The following is a 19,828-nucleotide window of genomic DNA, read 5'->3' on the forward strand; positions in this document are numbered from 1 at the left end:
TTCCAGTCCAGTCTTGACAACACTCGATTTTCATGACAAACACAAAAATATCGTCCTTGATAAAAAAAATTCATTGTAGTGCCCCAGGAATACTTGTCTCGCAGAATATCCTTCAACCGAAGCCAATTTGTGCTCAAAGATACGCAAAACTCGGTTGGGTATTTGCTTCAACACAAGACGTTGCATTCTAAGATACATAACTGAAGAGGATGCCTTGTCGGGAGTGTGCGGCCGCGTTCCTGGAGTCGGCTTGTGCGTCTGCTTCTTCAATTGTTCAAATGAAAATCCAAATATGGCCCCAGCCCCTGCCCCTTCACCATTTGCTGTACTAAACTAAAAAAAAAGGGGTTATCTACAAAACGATGGTTTATCTTTTGTATATGGAAGTCACATTTATTCTCAATCATTAGATGTCAAATTGGTGATTTGATGTAGGTCGCAAAGTTCGAGAAATTGTTCTTTGGAACTTTGTGTCTATGCAATGATACTTTTACCATTACCCATTTTGAAATTTAAAGAGCATGAATGATTGTAACTTGCATGTACAAAAAATAAATGATCTCTTTATAGATAATCTCAAAATAAAAAGTAACAGTAAACCCTACTTTTAAAGCTTTTTAGCGCTGGGCAGAACAGATTGGGTCGTCACGAGCCTTAAAAAATTGAAAATGTACATCTATTCAGGGCGCCATTGGAGAGCTATTTCTAAAAGTTAATTAAGGAAACAACATTTCATCAAAAAGGCCAAACCACGGTATTTTCAATGAATCAAACAAGGGGAAAAGTCACATCCCATGGAAACAACTTTCCATGAGGGCATCTTCCGCCTGATTCAAACTTGACTCTGTCTCCCTCGTAAGTTTTGCTTGGTTTTAAGATGGTCATAAAAATAAGGGAAATTTACAGAAAAATCCTATGTTAATTTAAAAAAGAAAAATATAATTCAATGTTTTACACAAAAATCCTCTTTTTTGAAAGCATAAAATGTACTTGAATTTTATATTTTTATCCATACATTATAGTAAGGTAAAATTAGTATGCTCATATTTTTTACCGCTACACACCTATAAAAAATATTTAAAAATAATAAATAACCAAAATACCTGTTCATTATTTGGGGTTATTTTATTTATTTTGTTTTTTTAAAATATTTTTTATACTTTTTATTGATGTGTGATGATGAGAAATACGGACGTACTAAGTTTACCTCAATATAACATTTGGATAAAAATATAAAAGTCAAGTACAGTTTATGCTATAAAAAGTGGGATTTTACTGTAAAATATGAAATATATAGAACTGTTTTTTAATTCATAACATATAACAGGTTTTTTTATAAATTTCTCTAACAATAAATGCTCTTTACCTAAAGCGCAAATGAGGGGGAACAAGTAGAGGAGGACAAAGACAGTGCTTCCACACACAAGATTCTTGGCCATGTCTCAAATATAACGTAGGAAATGTGAGTAATTGGGTTATGCTTATGCAACTTTCGCTACAAGCACATGCTACGAGGGAGATTGGAAACCATTTTCTTGGTTTTCTCATGCAGTTTTGCCGGCTGGGCGGAGTGGCAGAGAAAGCCCTGTTTGACATTTTTCTCTAAATGGAACAGTTCCTCCTCGTTTGTCACCTCTCTCCCAATAAGCCGCATCTAATATGTTCTATTGTAGTCCCCTTCATATGTTGTTATGCTTATGCAACTTTCGCTACAAGCACATGCTACTTATAGAGGGAGATTGGAAACCATTTTCTTGGTTTTCTCATGCAGTTTTGCCGGCTGGGAGGAGTGGCAGAGAAAGCCCCGTTTGACATTTTGTCTAAATGGCACAGTTCCACCTCGTTTATCACCTCTTTCTCGCTCAAAGCCCCATCTACTGTGTCCTATTGTAGTCCTCTCTTGTCACAATTGTATTTGTCCTTTCATATTTTGTTATGCTTATGCAACTTTCGCTACAAGCACTTCCTATTTATAGAGGGAGATTGGAAACTATTTTCATGCAGTTTTGTGGTCTTGGAGTAGTGGAAGCTACATCAATTCATTTGTAGTTGAAGTCATAGCTCTATATTCAGCCTCTTCACTTTAACTATAAGTGAATTGATGTTGCTAAAATATACATTTCGAGATATGGGGTTCCTTACCGTGAATCCAATAGAGAAGTAACTTGCCATTGGATAATACACCATGGAGAGAATAAGGCTGACATTCTTTTTCTCTGGTAATTCAATGGTCGGAGTTGAACTTGAAATACAGTGTTGCATCACATCAACTGCTAACTTGCTCAAGCCCAAGCCCAAGTCCCAAAAAAAGGTTGCAGCAGTCTAGATCTGACCGCAACATTGCAATCATGGAGCCAGTGCTCTTATTCTATAAATTTACTCCTTTTGCATGAACTATCATGCAATCATGTACACATAAGAAAGGGCAAAAGAAAATCAAAATTAAAATTTACATTGTGTCTCATATATTGTTCACAAAATCGCCCAATCTAGCCACTAATCATCTAGTTAGATCGGAACCGATCACTGGCCGGTTCTGGTTTTGGGCGGTTGGGGTGATCAACTGGTATTTTAATAAACAAATTTCAAAAAAATATATATAAATTCTCAAAAATAAAGAATTTGATTTGTAATGCATTTTAAATATTCTTTACATTATGGAAAAGATTAAAAAAAATTTTGGTCAATAATACTCAGTTTTATACTTTCCCATCTCTTTTAGAAAGTTTTAAAAATAGCCTTTGGAAAATATAAAATCGATTAAAATCCATTTTTTCATTAATTTTCAACTTCATTTGAATGTGTTTTGTTTTAATCATTCTTTATATGTTTCTCATATTTTAGTAGATTTTTTTTTATTTTTTTCAACACTTTTTTTACCACCCAAGACTTGCACGGTTAGAGCGGTTGAATCGGCCAATTTACCGGTTGGCCGGTTAAACCGCTTCCAAGCCTATGTTCGATTAATTGTTCTGGTTCGATTTTGTGAACACTGGTCTCATACAAAGTAAAAAAATTGATGTGTAACATCAACAATCGATAGGATAAGAGAGAATAGACTTAGGTAGGCTGGCCATGTATGGCAAATACCCAGTACATCACCTATCAAGAGGTGCAAGTTAATTCAAGTGGAAGGCTAAAAAAAAAACATAAAGTAGGCCTAAAATGGCATAGTTGAAAATAGTGAGAAAAAATAGAGATATTTATAACAGGTATGGCCTTTAATGGAGAAAAAAGACGAATCAAAATTTATGTAGCCAATCCAATTAATTGAAAAAAAAGCTTTGACTATGATATATCGTACACAGTAATGGCATGAGGTTGTAAATTCTAGTACTTTAAATGGTGGTTGAGTAGCTTGGTGTTGGGAACTTGGAAGTATAGGTTTGTGGCAATATTCGTATCTTAAGTAACTACGCACAATTACTGAAGTTAAACCAATCAAATCAAACTCATCTGTTGTGAAGGTTATGTTTAGAAGACTATTTGTTCTGACTGAGCATAGATATGGGTGTTGTCAAAATCAAGACAGTTCCATGGGATATACAAGAAAAAATATCCCGATGAGGACTTTTTGGAAAGCATCATCTGTTCTGTCTTTTCATACTATTGCAAGGGAATTAGCGAAAGACTTATACAAAAAGTTAACCTTTAAAAGAATATTTGCTGTGACTAAGCATGGATGGGACTGTAGTCAAGATCCAGACTATGAATGGGATATTTCTCTCAAGAAAATCATACGTTGGAAAACATTAATTTTTCCATCTTCTCGTACGGCGAAGAGGAAGTAGTAAAGCAGTTATAAAGAATGCAAGATGGTATATGTCCCGGGGATAAATCTCAGCTACCAAATCACTGTGAAACCAATTTCATCTTAGACCACTGTTGCACAAGCCACGTAAGGGGAAAAAAACAAATAAGCATGGGGGTCACATACACAAGCAATAGACAAAAGATTGTAGCCCGCTCTTATTTCACTGTGTACTTTCACAGTATATAGCCTTGAATCCCCCACGAGGAACCGGGCAAGGGATACTCTCACTCATTACTACAATGGCATTGAAGCTCGCACCACATTCATAACACAGATCATCTTCTAACGGTACCCCTGCGTTACTCTGTAGAACTTTGAATGCATGCATATATGGCTCATTAAACAAGGCTGCAAACAATGGTTTGCCCACTCCCCGGACTTTATTTGTCCATGCATGTGAACTAATGTTGGGTGAATATAGTCATTCAAGGCTTTATAAAGGCTTGTAAAATGAAAGTGTGGTCTTTCGTGGACCATACTAAACAAACGATGTTTGTTGATATCAAACTGTGCCCGACGATCTAGGCCAGTCGGTTGGAAAAAAATTTATGTTGTTTGTGCATATAAAAGTAACCGATAAGATCGGAGTATACCGGGATGAGTAAGCCGATGGATTGTGTGACCCTCGTGTGTGATGGTGGTTTTCAAAGACAATGATCAAAGCCTCATCCATGTACCATCACATGGTATACATAATGATAAACCGTTTCGGGAACATCTTTCAGAGTGAAGCTTATGCATGTGTGAGAGGTGCATGTTTGCGTCATAAAAGTTGTGGTCGCATCAGATCTAGGTGACCTGAGCACGTAGCATCCACCAACTGGGATTACGACCCTTGGCTCATCGGTCAGACTTTGGTGAACCACTAATGAGCCCCTATATGGACAATGGGTCATGAAAAATACTGGGTCGGTTGATAAAGCAAGTGTGGACTATAGTCTATAGTTTAAGTTGGAGGGCCCCAGATTATTTATTCTTAGACCATATAGATCCTTATCTCATCTAATGAATTTAATTGTGTTTATTTTATGATGATATGATTTTAAAATTATTATTTGATTTTTTCTAAATTTTTGGATATTTTATTTATAAAATCGAAGATATTGTTTTTTAATATCTTAAATATTCAAATTAATTCTAAAATCATTTATTGATTTTTAATTATTTAACAATAACATTGGGCCCATTGAGCACATGGGCCTAGCATGCCCTAAATTGGTGGGGCCAACAAAGCCACGACATGGGTGGCACGCCCCTATTTTTGGGGTTTCCTATTCGCATGGATGGCAAGTCGTTTTCTATCTTTTATGGGATAAGTGGTTAAAAAAGATTTGAGTGAATTTTTTAAAAGGATTGATTGAGCAAATTTTTTGATAAAGCACAACATTATGATTAATAGTATTTTATTTTATTTATATTAATGGGATAATGGTCAAAGGAAAGATAGAGATAAAAGTTCTTGTACCTTCCATAATATTGATGGCTTGTCTGTAGAATTGATGGCTCAGATATCTCGCCTCACAAGTCACCCAAGATAAATGATTCATATTCAATCTCATGAGAAGAGGCAACTCAATGAAAATCCTAAAAGACCCTAATCTTGTTCAAAAGCCAATAAAAAGGGATTGTCTTTACCTAAAATCTCTACACATTATCTCTTATACTTAATTCTCATCTTTCTCTCTCATATTCCAAAAGGGGGTACATCCCACTCCCCCATCTTTTATATCTCTCTCTCACATTGTGAAAGAACCTAAGGGCTTATGTTATGAACTTCTCTCTTTCATCTCTCAACTATGAATTTATGGCTAAGGGTTTTAGGGTGTAGCAAAAAGATAATTCATCTCTCTAAAACTAGGTTGCTAATGAGATTCACCTAAGTGTTTGGGATTTGTGATAAAATAATTCATAATTCCATTAGAGAGCTTGGCTTAGACTTGCTTTCCTAGTTGAGATTGAAGGTTAATGGTTAATCCCGTACTATCAGATGGTGGTGACTCGGTGTGGAGTATAATAAACCCGGTTGAAGTAATCTCCGATACTCTCTTTTTGTTTCTTCCCATATTTCATTATATTGCTTTTATATTTGCAAGCATAAGAATTTTGGATATTTTTTTTGTGTAAAGAAATGTGGTTTAATGTTATCAAGGTTTTTAAGATCTGTTAGTTTAATTTTCTTTGAAGCAATAGTTATTGTAATAAGACTACTTGTATGTGATCTATACCAAAATAAAAGAAAAACGGTGAAAAGAAAAAAAAAAAAAAAATATTCCCCAATAATATCGCATTAGTCTTTCTTTCAACTAAAACATTTGTAGTCCATTACGATGGTGTAATACTCCTCAGTCCACTAGGTGCACACATGCTCTTCAATATGAGTTATGTTTATTTCCATGCTTGGGGCAGTTACATAATTCAAATTCAAAATGCTCACATATGATCATTACATTCAGTACTATCAGCTCGTCTCTTGCTTACTAACTTACCTCGCTCATCCCTATACACCATCTAGCCCAAGGTCTCGCGCCAAAGATCTTTAACCATTAGCCCACATGTAGCAATGTTGTACCAACCTTGCCTCTCGCTCCATCAAGACTGTGGAGGGCTTCATCTCCCTCATTTAGGTTTGTCACTTCAAAGAACTGGTTTGTTTGGAGAGATAGCTAGGTTTGTCACTTCAAAGAACTGGCTTGCTTGGAGAGATAGCCACATCCCCAGCATAACACAAGCCCACTCAAGACTTGCAAGACCTTTGTGATTTGTTATGTTGTTGAAGGGAATCGCTCACTGCAGGCAAGGCTGGCGAAGGTGGCACAACATGAAGTCGAGTTTTCATTCTTACAATCTCATTTGTTAATATTTAATAAGAAAACAACAGAAAAAGAAGACAAGATGGTAAGTATGAAACTATAGGAAGTTAAAAGTTTTTGGTTGGAACCAAACTTTTAAATTGCTCTTTCATTTTGAGTAGTTTTAATAGGGATTGTATATAACGAGACGATTTATATTTGATGCAAAAACGTCATAATTATTTGTGACATGTGAAATGTGATAGTTTTGTTGTGTCACAAAGTAAAAAAAAATTAGATGTTTAGGTTTAGTCAATAAAATAAATGCAACCGTCCAATTCCATATCCAATTCCATTTCCAAATGGTAAAATATTTATTGTTGGGAACTGAGATTGTTCACTTGGTTGTGGTAGAAATAAATGTCCTTGGTTATGGTTTGGTTGGCATTGAGTGTGTATGGGGAGGCAGTGGGGCTGGACATGTCGTGTAAATAGGGATCATCAAGATAGGTATCTACATCTTCTCTATGCATGATTTCAACTGCCACCGAACAAAATTAGTTTCCGCTTTTTTAACCAATCCGATCTAACTCAGTTACGCTAATTATACTCATTTCTAGCAAGTACCAAGGGTGGCAATGGTCTCGACCAAACCGGGGAGGGATAGATCGGATTTGGGTATGGGTCCAAGCATTAGAGTTGGCGGTTCAGGTCCGGGGTCCAAATCTTTTAGGCCTATTTATTGTGAATTATGGTAGGGCCTTGGTTGAGCCTTAGATTAAACTTTCAGCACAGGGCCTAACGGTTTCAGGCTCAGACCTGCCAGGTCCGAGCCCACTCTACACTGTTTAGGGCTAGGCTCAGACACAAGCAAACTCGAACCGAACCCAGCCGAGCCCGTCAACCACCCCCATGTAAAAGCTTGCTTAAGGTCATAAAATGCTATGATTAAGTTATTAAAAGCTCCAAAAATAAAATAAAAATATTATGATTAACAACCAGCCGCCTATGTAGAACAAATTTTAGCATAGGGTGAGCGTGCGCACTGTTTTTTTTTTTTTTTCTTTTTTTTTGAACGGTAGTATGGGCAGTGTTAAATTAATCACATACATGTGCGCATTGCACTCTCCATGATTGACGCCGTGAATGTCGTAGTTATCCATGTTCATGTCCCCTTAAATTATTGCGAACAAAACGAATCCAAACCAGTCTTTATTAAATACCCAAATTGCCCTCAATTGGGCGAGATTCAATTATTAGCTCTCGCCCCAGAATTTACAAGCTCAAAATAAAAACAAAATTCTGAACAGTTACAAGTTTTGAATTGATAAAGTTACTTTGGTGAAGGATAAATAAATAAATAAAAGCAATAAAGAGATTATTCGAAGACATTTTTGTACGGAATTTTGAATCAAAATGTTCATCCAATAATGTTTTAAGCATTAAGGACCATTAGGCACAGTTCCATGTAAAATAGAATAGAATTAAATAACTAGAAATCATGCATATGGTTTTAACTTTAATACCTAAGAGCTGTAAAGAATGCAAAAATAAAGCTCTCTTAAAAACCCGGGACATAAATTTCCTGAAGCTTTCAAAAACAAAGTTTCGCAGTTCTTTTTTCTTTTTCTTTTTTTGTTAAGGCAACCTTTCACGGATAAATTCATATCACAATGCCAAAACTTGTTTCATATCGCCTGAGCTAAGAACGACAACATTATCTACAGATCAACGGTCAAGATCCGGTGCTTACAACCTGAATCCCCAAATCCAACCGTCCAACCCCTCCCTCAAAAACCACACCACAAAGACCGGTGCTGTATTATGGCTATGGAGTACACACATAGAGCACATACGCATTAAACACATACACACATAAACGACACTACATGTACCTTGCACTTCGTATAGTATACATGTACCCTATCCTCTCTCTCCGTGGCCAACAAAACAAGCCGTCGATCGTCGGATCCTACGGCGCGGGAGCCGCGAGACAATTGACGAGGGCGAGGGCGTTGCTGGTGACCTGCGCGACATTCTGTATCCTCGCCTTCACAGCCGACTTGGTGCTCCCATCAACCCCCTGAAAGCCATCGACGCAGGTGTTTTCGTTCGTGAGGGCGGCGCTTACCCACGTCTGCACATTGCTCATCCGCCACTGGAACGTGCCACCGCCGACACGCCCCATCTCGCCGAGGGAGCGCTTGATCTCGTCGACAGAGTCGCCCATGTTCTCAACGCAGTCCCGTATAGCCCCTGCCTCGCGCGCTCGCAAGCCTCTGGTTGTGCCGAGTTTAGCTACAAAGGACGAGGTGGACTTGGCGCGGGTAAGGCTGACGGAGAGGGCGGCATGGGCGAGCTGGCGAGGGCTGGTGCGGATCGCGGGAGCGTACGCCGAGAGCGACGAGACGCAGAGTGCAGGATACCGAGTGGTGCGGCACGAGGCTCGGATGAAGCTCGTGGCCGCTGCGAGTTGCTGCTGTGAAGGTCTCTGTTGGTCGGACGAGGCGGAGGTGAGGAGGAGCAGCGGAGCTATGCAGAGGAGGAGGAGGAGGAGGAGGAGTCGGGTGGAGAAAGGGGGCCGAGCCATGGAGTTGCTAGTGTCCTTGCTACGGTGCTTTTGATAAGAGGAATGTGGGTTGCGTTAGTAGGAGAGAGTGGTTGGGCCACTGACGGTTGCTTTATAGGTCATGTGACAGGTTTTTAACCTATTTTTGGGTTTTCCCTTTATCAGTCTGATTTTTTTTTTTAGTTTTTTCTTAACCTTACTAGTTTCAAAAATATCAGGTGTACTCCTACTGATGGGGTGATAACTACCTACAAAATTTATTCTAGTTTCGACCTATTGGAACCTTATCCAAAGATAACCCAAATCTTGCTTTTACTCGTGTCTAAAGTTCGGCATCTTGCGTTGGCAATATTTTTTTCCTAGATTAAGGACCTACTTTTTGAGTATTTTTTCAATCTAAATTGAGGTGAGAAGGTTATGAAAATTGGAGTCATCAAATAACTATTTCATGATCCCAAAACATTCAAAAGTTACTATTTCTAAAAGAGATAAAGGCGTGTCTTCCCCACTAATCTACCTTAAAAAGAAAAGGGACCAGCCAAACTGAAATGACCGATTAAAAAGTTTTAAGGCCCAAAATGGGGAATAATCCAAAATTGGAGCCCTATAATCCATGAGCCCACCATTTTCTCCTTTTATCGAATATTGAATAGCAATTGCCACAATTTCGGTTTATTGAAGTCGGAAGGTGCGAACCAATTGAAAAGAGAGCGTCACTTTTGAAGTTCAGGCGAAATTTCGGCTGAATTTCTGTTTCGAATATTTGCTTTGACTGCAAATCTAAACGGTCCTCGCTTTTTTGAAAGTTAAGCGCAAATTTCGGCAGAAGTTCGGGTTTCGGGCACTGCGCTCAAAAAAAGTAAAAAAGCAGACACGATGGAATGGACCATGATACATGAGTGAGTTTGGGAAATGAAGTTGGCTGCATTTACTTCTAAAAATGAGGAGAATAAATGTTGGTCAGACGGTTGAGCTACGATAACTTTTAAGAAGTTCCCAAGATGCCGATGACAATGAAGGGTATGGACTTCAATTTTTTTTCTCAAACCCGTCTCAAGCATAGATGAATTATGTGAGTTGTATTAAGTAGGCAACCAGACTAAACTTTTATCAAAATTTTTCATGAATCTTCAATTTGCCCCGGTCTATTTCAAATTATTCTTTAAATAAATTATTTTTCCTTGTCCTCTATTATGGATTTATAGGCTTTTGTTTTCCATCCAATTCTACTTAGCATTTCCAAGAAATTTATCCCATTGTTCATTTCCTTTACGTTCTCTTATGGTCCATGAAACAAATTAGCTTGGATAGCTCAGTACCCGCCAATTTGAACATACAGGGTTGTTCAATACCAGTACGCATATCTTGGGCCTTTTTTAATATAATTTTTTTAAATGCCTAAGTTAGACATACATAGCCCAAAATTTTCAGTATATCAAAATAATATACATCATCATCATAGTTTTTTTCTAAGTAATTGAGGTTTGCTATATAAATCCCGGTCCACTATTCTGCTCTATTTAAGGTCATACCCTCAGTGATGCTATAAGTCTTCATATCTTTTCGAACTACTTCCAACTATGTTTTTTTGGGCCTACCCCTTGCCTTTTTCAATTCTTCCAGTTGAACTAACTTGTACCTCTTGATAGGTGCTGTACTGGGTCGATACCATATATAGCCAGCCCAGCTAAGTCCACTCCCTCTCATCTTATTGTCTATTGATGCCACACCTAAACTTTTTCAAATGGGTTCATTTCAGATTCTATCCCTTCTTGTCTTGTCAAACATCCATCTCAACATCATCATCTTCACTGCATTCATTTTATGGGTATATTATTTTTTGTCCACTCAGCATTTTTCCCCATAAAGTAAAGCTGGTCTCACAACGTTCCTACATAACTTACCCTTTAGTTTTCTTGGTATGTGGCGATCACATAAAAATCTAGTCACACATCTCCACTTTGCCCACCCAACTCTAATTTTATGTGCAATATCTTCCTCAATCTCTCTATTTTCTTGGATTACCGACCCAAGGTATCGAAAGTGCAGTCTTTTATGTATTTTCTGGCTGTCAAACTTAACTACTTCTTCGTCACTACTCTTATTACTACTGAATTTACATTCTATATACTTTGTCTTAGTCCGGCTAATTTTAAAACCTTTGGATTTATAACTTTATGTTGATGTTGTTTCGGGTCTCATCGATCAAAACTATGTCATCTGCAAACAATATGCACCATGGTTCCTCATCTTGCAAGTACTTAATTAAGTCATCCATAACTAAGATAAAGAGGTACTGGCTCAATGCTGACGGTTTGATGTAGACCAATTGTCACTAAAAACTCACTCATCTCTTCACTAATTATTCGTGCACTAGTTAGAACTACATCGTATATATCTCTCACCAAATCGATGTACTGTCTGGAGACTCCTTTCTTTTTGAAGAAACTACAAATCAAATCTCGAGATATTCTATTATAAGCTTTATCTAGGTCATTAAAAACCATATGGAGGTCTTTTATCTTCGGCTTAAACTTCTCAATTAGTTATCTAAGTAGGAAAATAGCTTCGGTTGTTGACCTTCCTAGCGTAAAACTAAATTGCTTTTCAAATACACTCATTTCATGACTTAGTTGTTGTTCAATCACTCTCTCCCAAAGCTTCATAGTATGACTCATAAGCTTGATCCCTTGATAATTCACACAATTCTATATGCCGGATTTGTTCTTACAAATAAGTACCGCAATACTTTTCCTCCATTCGCCTGACATTTTCTGTGTTCTCAGCACCTTGTTGAATAGCGTTGTCAGCCAGTCAATGCCAATCTCTCTCATGCACTTCCAAACTTCTATCGAGATATCATCTAGTCCTAAAGTCTTTCCTATCTTTATAATTTTCAAAGCTTTTTTCACTTCCAACATCCTAATCATACAAATGTATCTAAGATGTACGCCCTCATTAATACCAATAGTTCATCTATCGCTATGTTCTCATTGTGTTTGTCACTTAATAATTTTTTAAAATAAACTATCCACCTTTCATCGACTTCGTCGTCCTTCACTAAGAACATTTGATCTTCGTTCTTAATGCATTTAATATAGTTTAGATCTCTACATTGTTTCTCTCTTACATAAGTTAAAAAAAAATCAAATACTATTTAAGTCATGCTATTTATCCAAATCAGCCAGATTCAATCTTGGCCTTTCAATGGTAACTAGCAATAATACTATGAAATATCTTGCTCTTAATAATTGGTTGGATGGAGAGAATTCTAGAACTTGTGCCACCAAAGTAGGAAAAATATACAATTCACATTACCTTAAATTCTTTTGGTAGAAGGGCCACATAATCAAGGAGGTGGGATAGGACCCTCCACGCCATTATGGAAATGCAAAGGATGGAAGAATAGGGATATTTTCAATGGTCACATAGTTAGATAATCCTGTTAATGGTAAATGGAGAGTAAAGAGGATAAAAGGTTAAGTGGGGTAAGGGCCAAAGAGGTGTTAAACCGACAGGCCAATAAGTCAGAGACCTGTGAGCGCACATGCAATTTTTCTTGTGATCCATGGGCCATGTTCCTTTTTTCTTCATCTTCTTTATTTATTTATTTATTTTAGGTACGTTTTGAGCTTTTCCACTCAATAGCATCAAGAGTTGTGGAGGAGGATCAGCCGTATTATGACCAGTTGAAATTGAAATTTTTTTTTTTTTTTGTCATGGTGTGAAGATGAAATGATTCTAACTTAGGTCTTTCATCCATTTCAAACCAATGGTCCTAGTTCCTTCACCCTTTCCATACCATATTGTGCCCCCACTAATAATTAATGAGTCTTTATTCTCAAAAAAATATCTTATGACCCGATTAGATATGGAAAAATATACAAAAAAAAACATTTATTCTTTATACAATAAGCTCACAGTCATTTTTATCCATCAAATTTCAAATTAAATGGTTGTGAGTATGTCAATGATTAGACTCAAAAGTTTTTTAAAAAAAAATCTCGAATTTTATGGCATACTCCAAGCCATATAATTTTTACATCTAACGGATAGTAGCAATTGTAACCTTCTTATAGCAAAGATAGATGGTCTCGTAATATACAATCCCATTTGTTATAGTTGGACGAGCATAATATGTACTACTCTCATGGGCAAAAGGCTTACATGGATTTTTTTTTTAATTTTATATTTCTAGGATCTAATGTAGAATCACCAATGAGTATTTGAAAACAAAAAATTGATATGTAGTTTTTAAACGCTTAAATTTGGCCATCTCAAAATTTGGACATTATTTTTTCAAACGCATATAAAATAAATATGAATTTTTTTTTTTTTACATGGACGCTACGTTGCATCCCTAAAATTTGGGGTCCTCAAAATATTCCAATATGTAATTTTCTAGGTGTGAGTAGGAGCATACAATCTTTTGGCTAGAAGGAAAAAGTTCATATAAGGTTGCAACATGTAGAATTAAATATGCACCTCAAAAATCCATCAGAAAAGGTTATTTAATATTGAAAAACCCTCGAATTGATTATCTCGACATCGTATGAATATGAAAAAATATATATATAGAGATTTTGAGTCTCTGAAATAATGAATCTTACAACACATTATCTAGACCGTCCATTTTCAAGATTTCTATACGTTTATAGATCTACTTGATTTTATCTATTTTTACAATTAAAAATTTGAAAATAGAGATGAAACTAGATTTTCAGATAATTATAATAAATTTTTATATCAAAATCAATGCCTCAATTGGATTATTCAAGGTTGCAACCTTACAGACATCAACGTTGACAAATAAATCTCTCTCTCCCTCTTTCATATTTCATATTTAGGATGGTTCTGGAAACTTGTTAGTGTTAACAACTATGTGCCGACTACATTGAGCTTTACTTGTAATTGACGGCGATCCGTCTATAAGTCGTTGGGATCAATATAATATACGTGTTGTATATTATGTTTTATGTGAAAAGGTTTAATGGTCAGCTATGGCTTGGCCTTTTAGACCGTAATCTGTGCCGACAAACATTAAGATTTCAAACAAGCGTCAAAATCAAATACTAGAGATTTGTTACTGACAAAGGGCCAAAAAGAGACTACATTAAAAAATAAATAAAAAAAATTGCAGTTTTTATAGGTCTTTGTGAAAACAAAATAGAGCCTCATTTTGAATTCACGTGAGCATTAGAAATCTATATGATAGCTCTAATATCAATTTACAGCCTAGACTATAAAAATACGGCGGTAAAAAAATGATATAGAGATCATGGATATCTATGAACACTTATTTTTAAGGTGAAATAAATGGTTTAGATAATGTGTTGCATTATACATTTCTTTTTAAAACTAAAAATCGTTAATTTTTTTTTTACAATTATAGCGGTGAAAGCCGAGATGATCATCTGGAATTGAGCTTTTAGGTAGGGATTTACTTATTTGATGGGCTGTAGCCTATCAAAATATTTTTCAAAAAAAAATACCAATAAAGTTGTTTACATTAAATGGCAGTTTAAGTTCTTTTAACATATTTGTATACTGCAACGAGATCTGACGCTAAAGATGTTCCAGTCTGTAGTTAGCCGTACCATTGACGCTAATGAAAAAGTGCAGGTTTTTTTTCTTTCAAACAACAAAAACGCGTCATTTATATGAGTGATTTAAAAACACGAGGTCCGTTCCAACTTGGGAATTGGTCACCCCCATTATGATTTTGTGTATAAATATAGAAAAGATGGTTGAGTTGAGAAAGCAATCAACAGTTTCTCTAAGTAAAACGACGATTTTCTACAGTAAAACAGAAATCCGAACTGCCAATTCACCGATCCGTACTGATTTTCGGCCAGTTGACATTTTCAAGTATTTTTACATCGGGTCATTGTTTTTTCTGCACACTAAAATAGTGCTCTAGACCTCCTATTTACTGTTTTGTACCAATTTTTGGGATGCCCAATCTGATTCACCGATTTAATTTTTAAATCACTGATTTATTTGAAAGTTGGCGTTATAACTTGGACGTACATTATAAAACACTTTAACTCTGATAAAAGATTTGGACATTCACCCCTTTAATTATTGATTCCGTAAATTTTTTGATCCAAAATCCATCTACCATATGGCATTTGCAAGGCCACAAATTTGAATTGGTGCTTTAGCTCCAGCTGACCTACCAAAACCCACCTTATAATTTAGGGACCAAAAATATCTTTTACTGATAGTCAAGATAAGTGAGAAGAACTTGTTGAGCCTACCAAAACCCACCCTATAATTTAGGGACCAAAAAAATCTTGTACTCATAGTCAAGATAAGTGAGAAGAACTTGTTCTTAACCTCTTGCTAATCCCAAACCTTAGCTAAAAACCAAAAGTATCATTCAATTTCGGGTAGTCTTTCATTAAATGGATCATGGCAACACTGGTCCTAGGAAAATTGTTTCGTGAGGGGTGGACCGCATTTCTACATATATGGTCCAGGAAGTGTAAAGCATCCATTTTAAAGATAGCCGCAAATAAGTGTTCTATCTAAAAACAATGGAAACTAGCGGTTCAAATGCTTTCTTACTAGAATTATTATTTTTAGTTTCTTAAACTTATTTATTCTTTCATATTCATGATCTCCATGTTAGAGATTATGTGTCTTTAAAAATTAAGTTTTAAATCCATTTCAAAAATGGATTTATTAACAGGCCCGCATTTCTATATATACGGACTCGGCCGATGAGAAAACAAGCCATATACTGGACTTGGGGTACCTCATGGCCCCAAGTCTGTGGTCTTAGTAGGCAATATGGGGGTACCTCATGGGCCCCAAGCGTTTGGTCTTAGTAGGCAATATGCTGGACTAGGAGTACCTAATGGACCCCAACTCTTTGATGCGCCAGAATGGTTGGGCCCAAGCCAGTTCATCAAGTTTAATGAAGGTGGCAGGGACCACCAGTTTTTGTGAGGCTATAGGACTTGCAAAAGGTCATGGCAGGCACCATTCTTGTCAGTCCAGGTTCAACACAACCAGAACTCATTGGGAAACGTCTTCTTTTTGTCAGATCAACTGGGCCACCATGGAGGCAAAGGCAAAAGCAAAGGCAAAGGCAAATCAATGTTATGAATAAAGTTGTTACAAAATAATTTGGATCGAAGAAAGTAGGGGAGCGTACTATTATGGTTGGGGTTTCTATGAGGCTTAGGCTTTATGAAAACAAAATAAGGCCTCACTTCAAATCATCGTCTGCAAGGTACTTCGGTGACGGAAATCTCTACGATGGCTCTAAAATAAATTTTCAATGTCAGACAATAAAATTTGAAACTAAAAAATGGTATAGATCTTGCAAATCTATGAACGCTTATTTTTGGGGCAAAATAAACCGTTTAGATAATTTGTTACAATATACATTGTTTTTAGAGATTGAAATCCCAAATTTTTTTACAACCATAATGTTCAAGCCGAGATGATTGATGTAAAGGTTTTCTAATATTCAACTTGCAATATTTGACGAGTTATGAGGCGCGGATTTACTTATTTTGATAGGGCTGTAGCCCTTTCATACCATTTTCCCACTATTTAATATTTACCAATGTGCTTACTTTGTGGTGCTCTGCATGGCATCCAAGAACCTTTCCCTCAAAGCATTTATAGTTAGAACTTCGATCAGGAATCTTTTATATGAACTCATTTTGGTAAACGGATCGAAAACCCCTTTCACATGTGCATACCACTTTTATATATATATATATAAACAATGATCCAATTTAACGGTTGTATCATACTAGATAACTATATTTGTGGCATTTGTATGACCTCAAATTTTGCACACACACTATCTTCATCTCAATAATCAATCCCTCCCAAAAAAATGGCTCAATTTGGACCCTAGATATGGTCAAAATGAGTCCCTTCCAAAAACGAATCTAAACCGTTCATTTTGTCAATTTCAAGATCTTAGCCTTTATAAATTCAAAATCAATTTTTTCTTTTTTAACATTGTTCATCTAAGGATAATAAAGCCATCCAAAAAAATTGAAAATGAAAAAAATCCTTCTAAGGCCAAGATCAAAGTATCTCACCAAAATGAACGGCCTATGTTAATTGGGTTAAAAAAATACTTTCTAGGTTGTGTTTTCAATTTTTTATTTTTTTTGTGATTGCTCATTAGAATGAAAAGAGTGTATATTTCAAAATTTGGATCGAACAAATAGCCATAAGATGGTCTTTTAAGGTTGTTGTATTATATTACTATACAACGGTTGTATGAAATTATTGCCCATATATATATATATATATATATATATATATATATATATATATATATATATATATATATATATATATATATATATATATTTTTTTTAAAAGTAAAACTTAACATTACAAAAAACTATAGTGCAATTTGTATACTGTGTCAATCGTAAAAAAGAAGAAGTAAGGCACACCTTCACACTTTGTCAAAAAAATACTTTTGATGTCAAAAATTCTTCCGATAACAACATCTATTTCTACCGTTAATTATGAAATTTAAAGCTTGAAAAATGATTTGAATCGAGCATATCTATAAACATTTGAAAATGTACTATTTAGATAATATCATATTAAATGTAATATTTTTAAGTCTTAAAATCTGTTTTTTTTATTCATATTCTTACATTTTGAGCTGGACCAATTGGTGGGGTTTTTAAAAGTACGCATTTCTATAGTATAAAGTTGATACCATATATAAACTTTTTCAAAGAAAATAAAAAAATCGCAATGATTCATGTCCACTGAATTATTCATTTCCAAGGACACTAGAGGCTCCAATGTGTCCCTCCTGGTGGACCCAGTAGGCTTGAAAAGTACCCAAAAGGCTTAAAAAGTAATAGATAGTGAATAGAAGTCGAAAATGCAGTTGGAGGAAAATGAAAATACAGTTGGAGGAGCCTCGTTAGAGGGAAAAAAAATGGAACTCATTAATCACTTTCGTGAAGGCAGAGGTGGAAGTAATGGTTTGAAAGGGAGTTTCATTTCTTGCTTCCATGTGCTCAACAAGGCCTTTAAGGGGAACTCAAGGAAGACGTCAATTAATTTCAAATTTGTAGTAGCTTTATTTGGTATTATCTATCCATATTTCTTCTTGTCCTTTGAGGACTTATGATCTTTTGCTAGAGCAGATTGATAAACCAAGATTTGTGTCGTCGATTTCAATTAATTGAAAAAACGACTCTGATGATAATGACAATGAAAATTACGATGAATTCATGTCTTCATATCCTTCCTTAAGCTTTCATTCTAATTCCATTGTCACTAAGTTTGGGGGACCGGGGCACAAGGGTACTTGTAAAACCTCACCCTTGGAATCCATGCTCGCCCCATTAATTTGATGGAATCAATTGTTTGGAATCCATGCTCGTCCCATTAATTTGATGGAATCAATTGCGGGACCAACAAATATGTGAGCTTGAGCCATGGAAAGATGGGAAAATGACCAAAATATCCCTAATGGATGAAATATTAAACAATTTATTTATCTTTTATGTTGTTCGAAAGGAACACATCAAAATATGCATTGCTCATGAATTGGAATAGTTGAAAAATGATAAGCATTAAATATAATTAAGTTTAGGGGATTGTATATAATGAGATCATTTATTTTTTATACTGGGAGGTCACAATTACTTACAATCATCCAATGTAAAATCTAATAGCTTAAGTGTGTCACCAAGTTCGAAAAAATTTCTTTTGAATTTTGAGCCTGATTAATGAAATAAATGCAGCCACTTGATTTTATTTTATTTTACAAATAAATGCATCCACCTGATTTGACATCCAATAGTCAAGATTAATTGTAACCACCTTGTGCAAAAAATAAATGGTCTCATTATATAATTTCCCTTAATTTTATTTTCATAAATTTCCTTGAAAACTATTTTTAGAACCAATCCATGGCAAGAAATGCAACACAACATGTTTTTTCTATAGGTAAAGATTTCTATGCTTCCCCTATAACATAAAAGATATATACTTTCCCTTTCATCCAGTCTTTCAATTTAGATCATGTGAGCTACTACTATTTAATCTCGATCCGACGCTTCAGAGTATTTTATTTTTTATTTATTTTTATACTAACTACATGAATATAAAATTTGTAAGTACTATCATCTCAATAGGGCGCACCTAAATAAAATATTTAAAAACTATTTTTGATAAAATACAATGACCAAAATACTCTAGAACTTTCAAGAGAATTTTAGTTATTTTATTTTATTGAGAATATTTTTTTATATTTTTTATAGGTGCAAGTTCAAGAGAGGATTGGACACCGAAATTTTGATGGAAAAATATTTTGTATAAAAAAATAAAAATAAAATATATAGAGGATGACATTGTGATTGGGTCATCTAAGCCATCCATTATTTTATGTTATAGGGGAAGTATAAAAAACTTGCCCTTTCCTAGAGCCCATGAAACGTTAAGAGGGCAAGAAAAAGAATTTAAAGGCTATCATAGACCGCAGAGTGCCACAGTGGTCCTTCTATGCGAATGGGTTTTTTCCATTTCTTTCTTTTTTGAATGAGCCTTTTTTTGTTTTTCCTTTTTTTTTTTCTTTGTTCTTTTCTTTCGCTACTTTTATTTTTGTGTCGAAAGGTACTATGAGCATGAGGCTTTGCCGACATCTTT

General features: G+C 35.5%; 1 protein-coding gene across 1 annotated transcript; it reads right to left on the bottom strand.

Moving 5' to 3' along the window:
* Nucleotides 1-8,269: 8,269 nt before the first annotated feature.
* On the bottom strand, nucleotides 8,270-9,272 carry LOC18429266 (21 kDa protein). Its single transcript, XM_006838553.4, has one exon. It carries the CDS (start codon nucleotides 9,191-9,193, stop codon nucleotides 8,576-8,578), a length of 618 nt encoding a protein of 205 aa, XP_006838616.1. The 5' UTR covers nucleotides 9,194-9,272; the 3' UTR covers nucleotides 8,270-8,575.
* Nucleotides 9,273-19,828: the final 10,556 nt, after the last annotated feature.

Source organism: Amborella trichopoda, chromosome 3 (assembly GCF_054954075.1).
Source record: "Amborella trichopoda isolate Santa Cruz 75 chromosome 3, AtrichopodaSantaCruz75HAP2 v2.0, whole genome shotgun sequence".
Taxonomy (NCBI): Eukaryota; Viridiplantae; Streptophyta; class Magnoliopsida; order Amborellales; family Amborellaceae; genus Amborella; species Amborella trichopoda.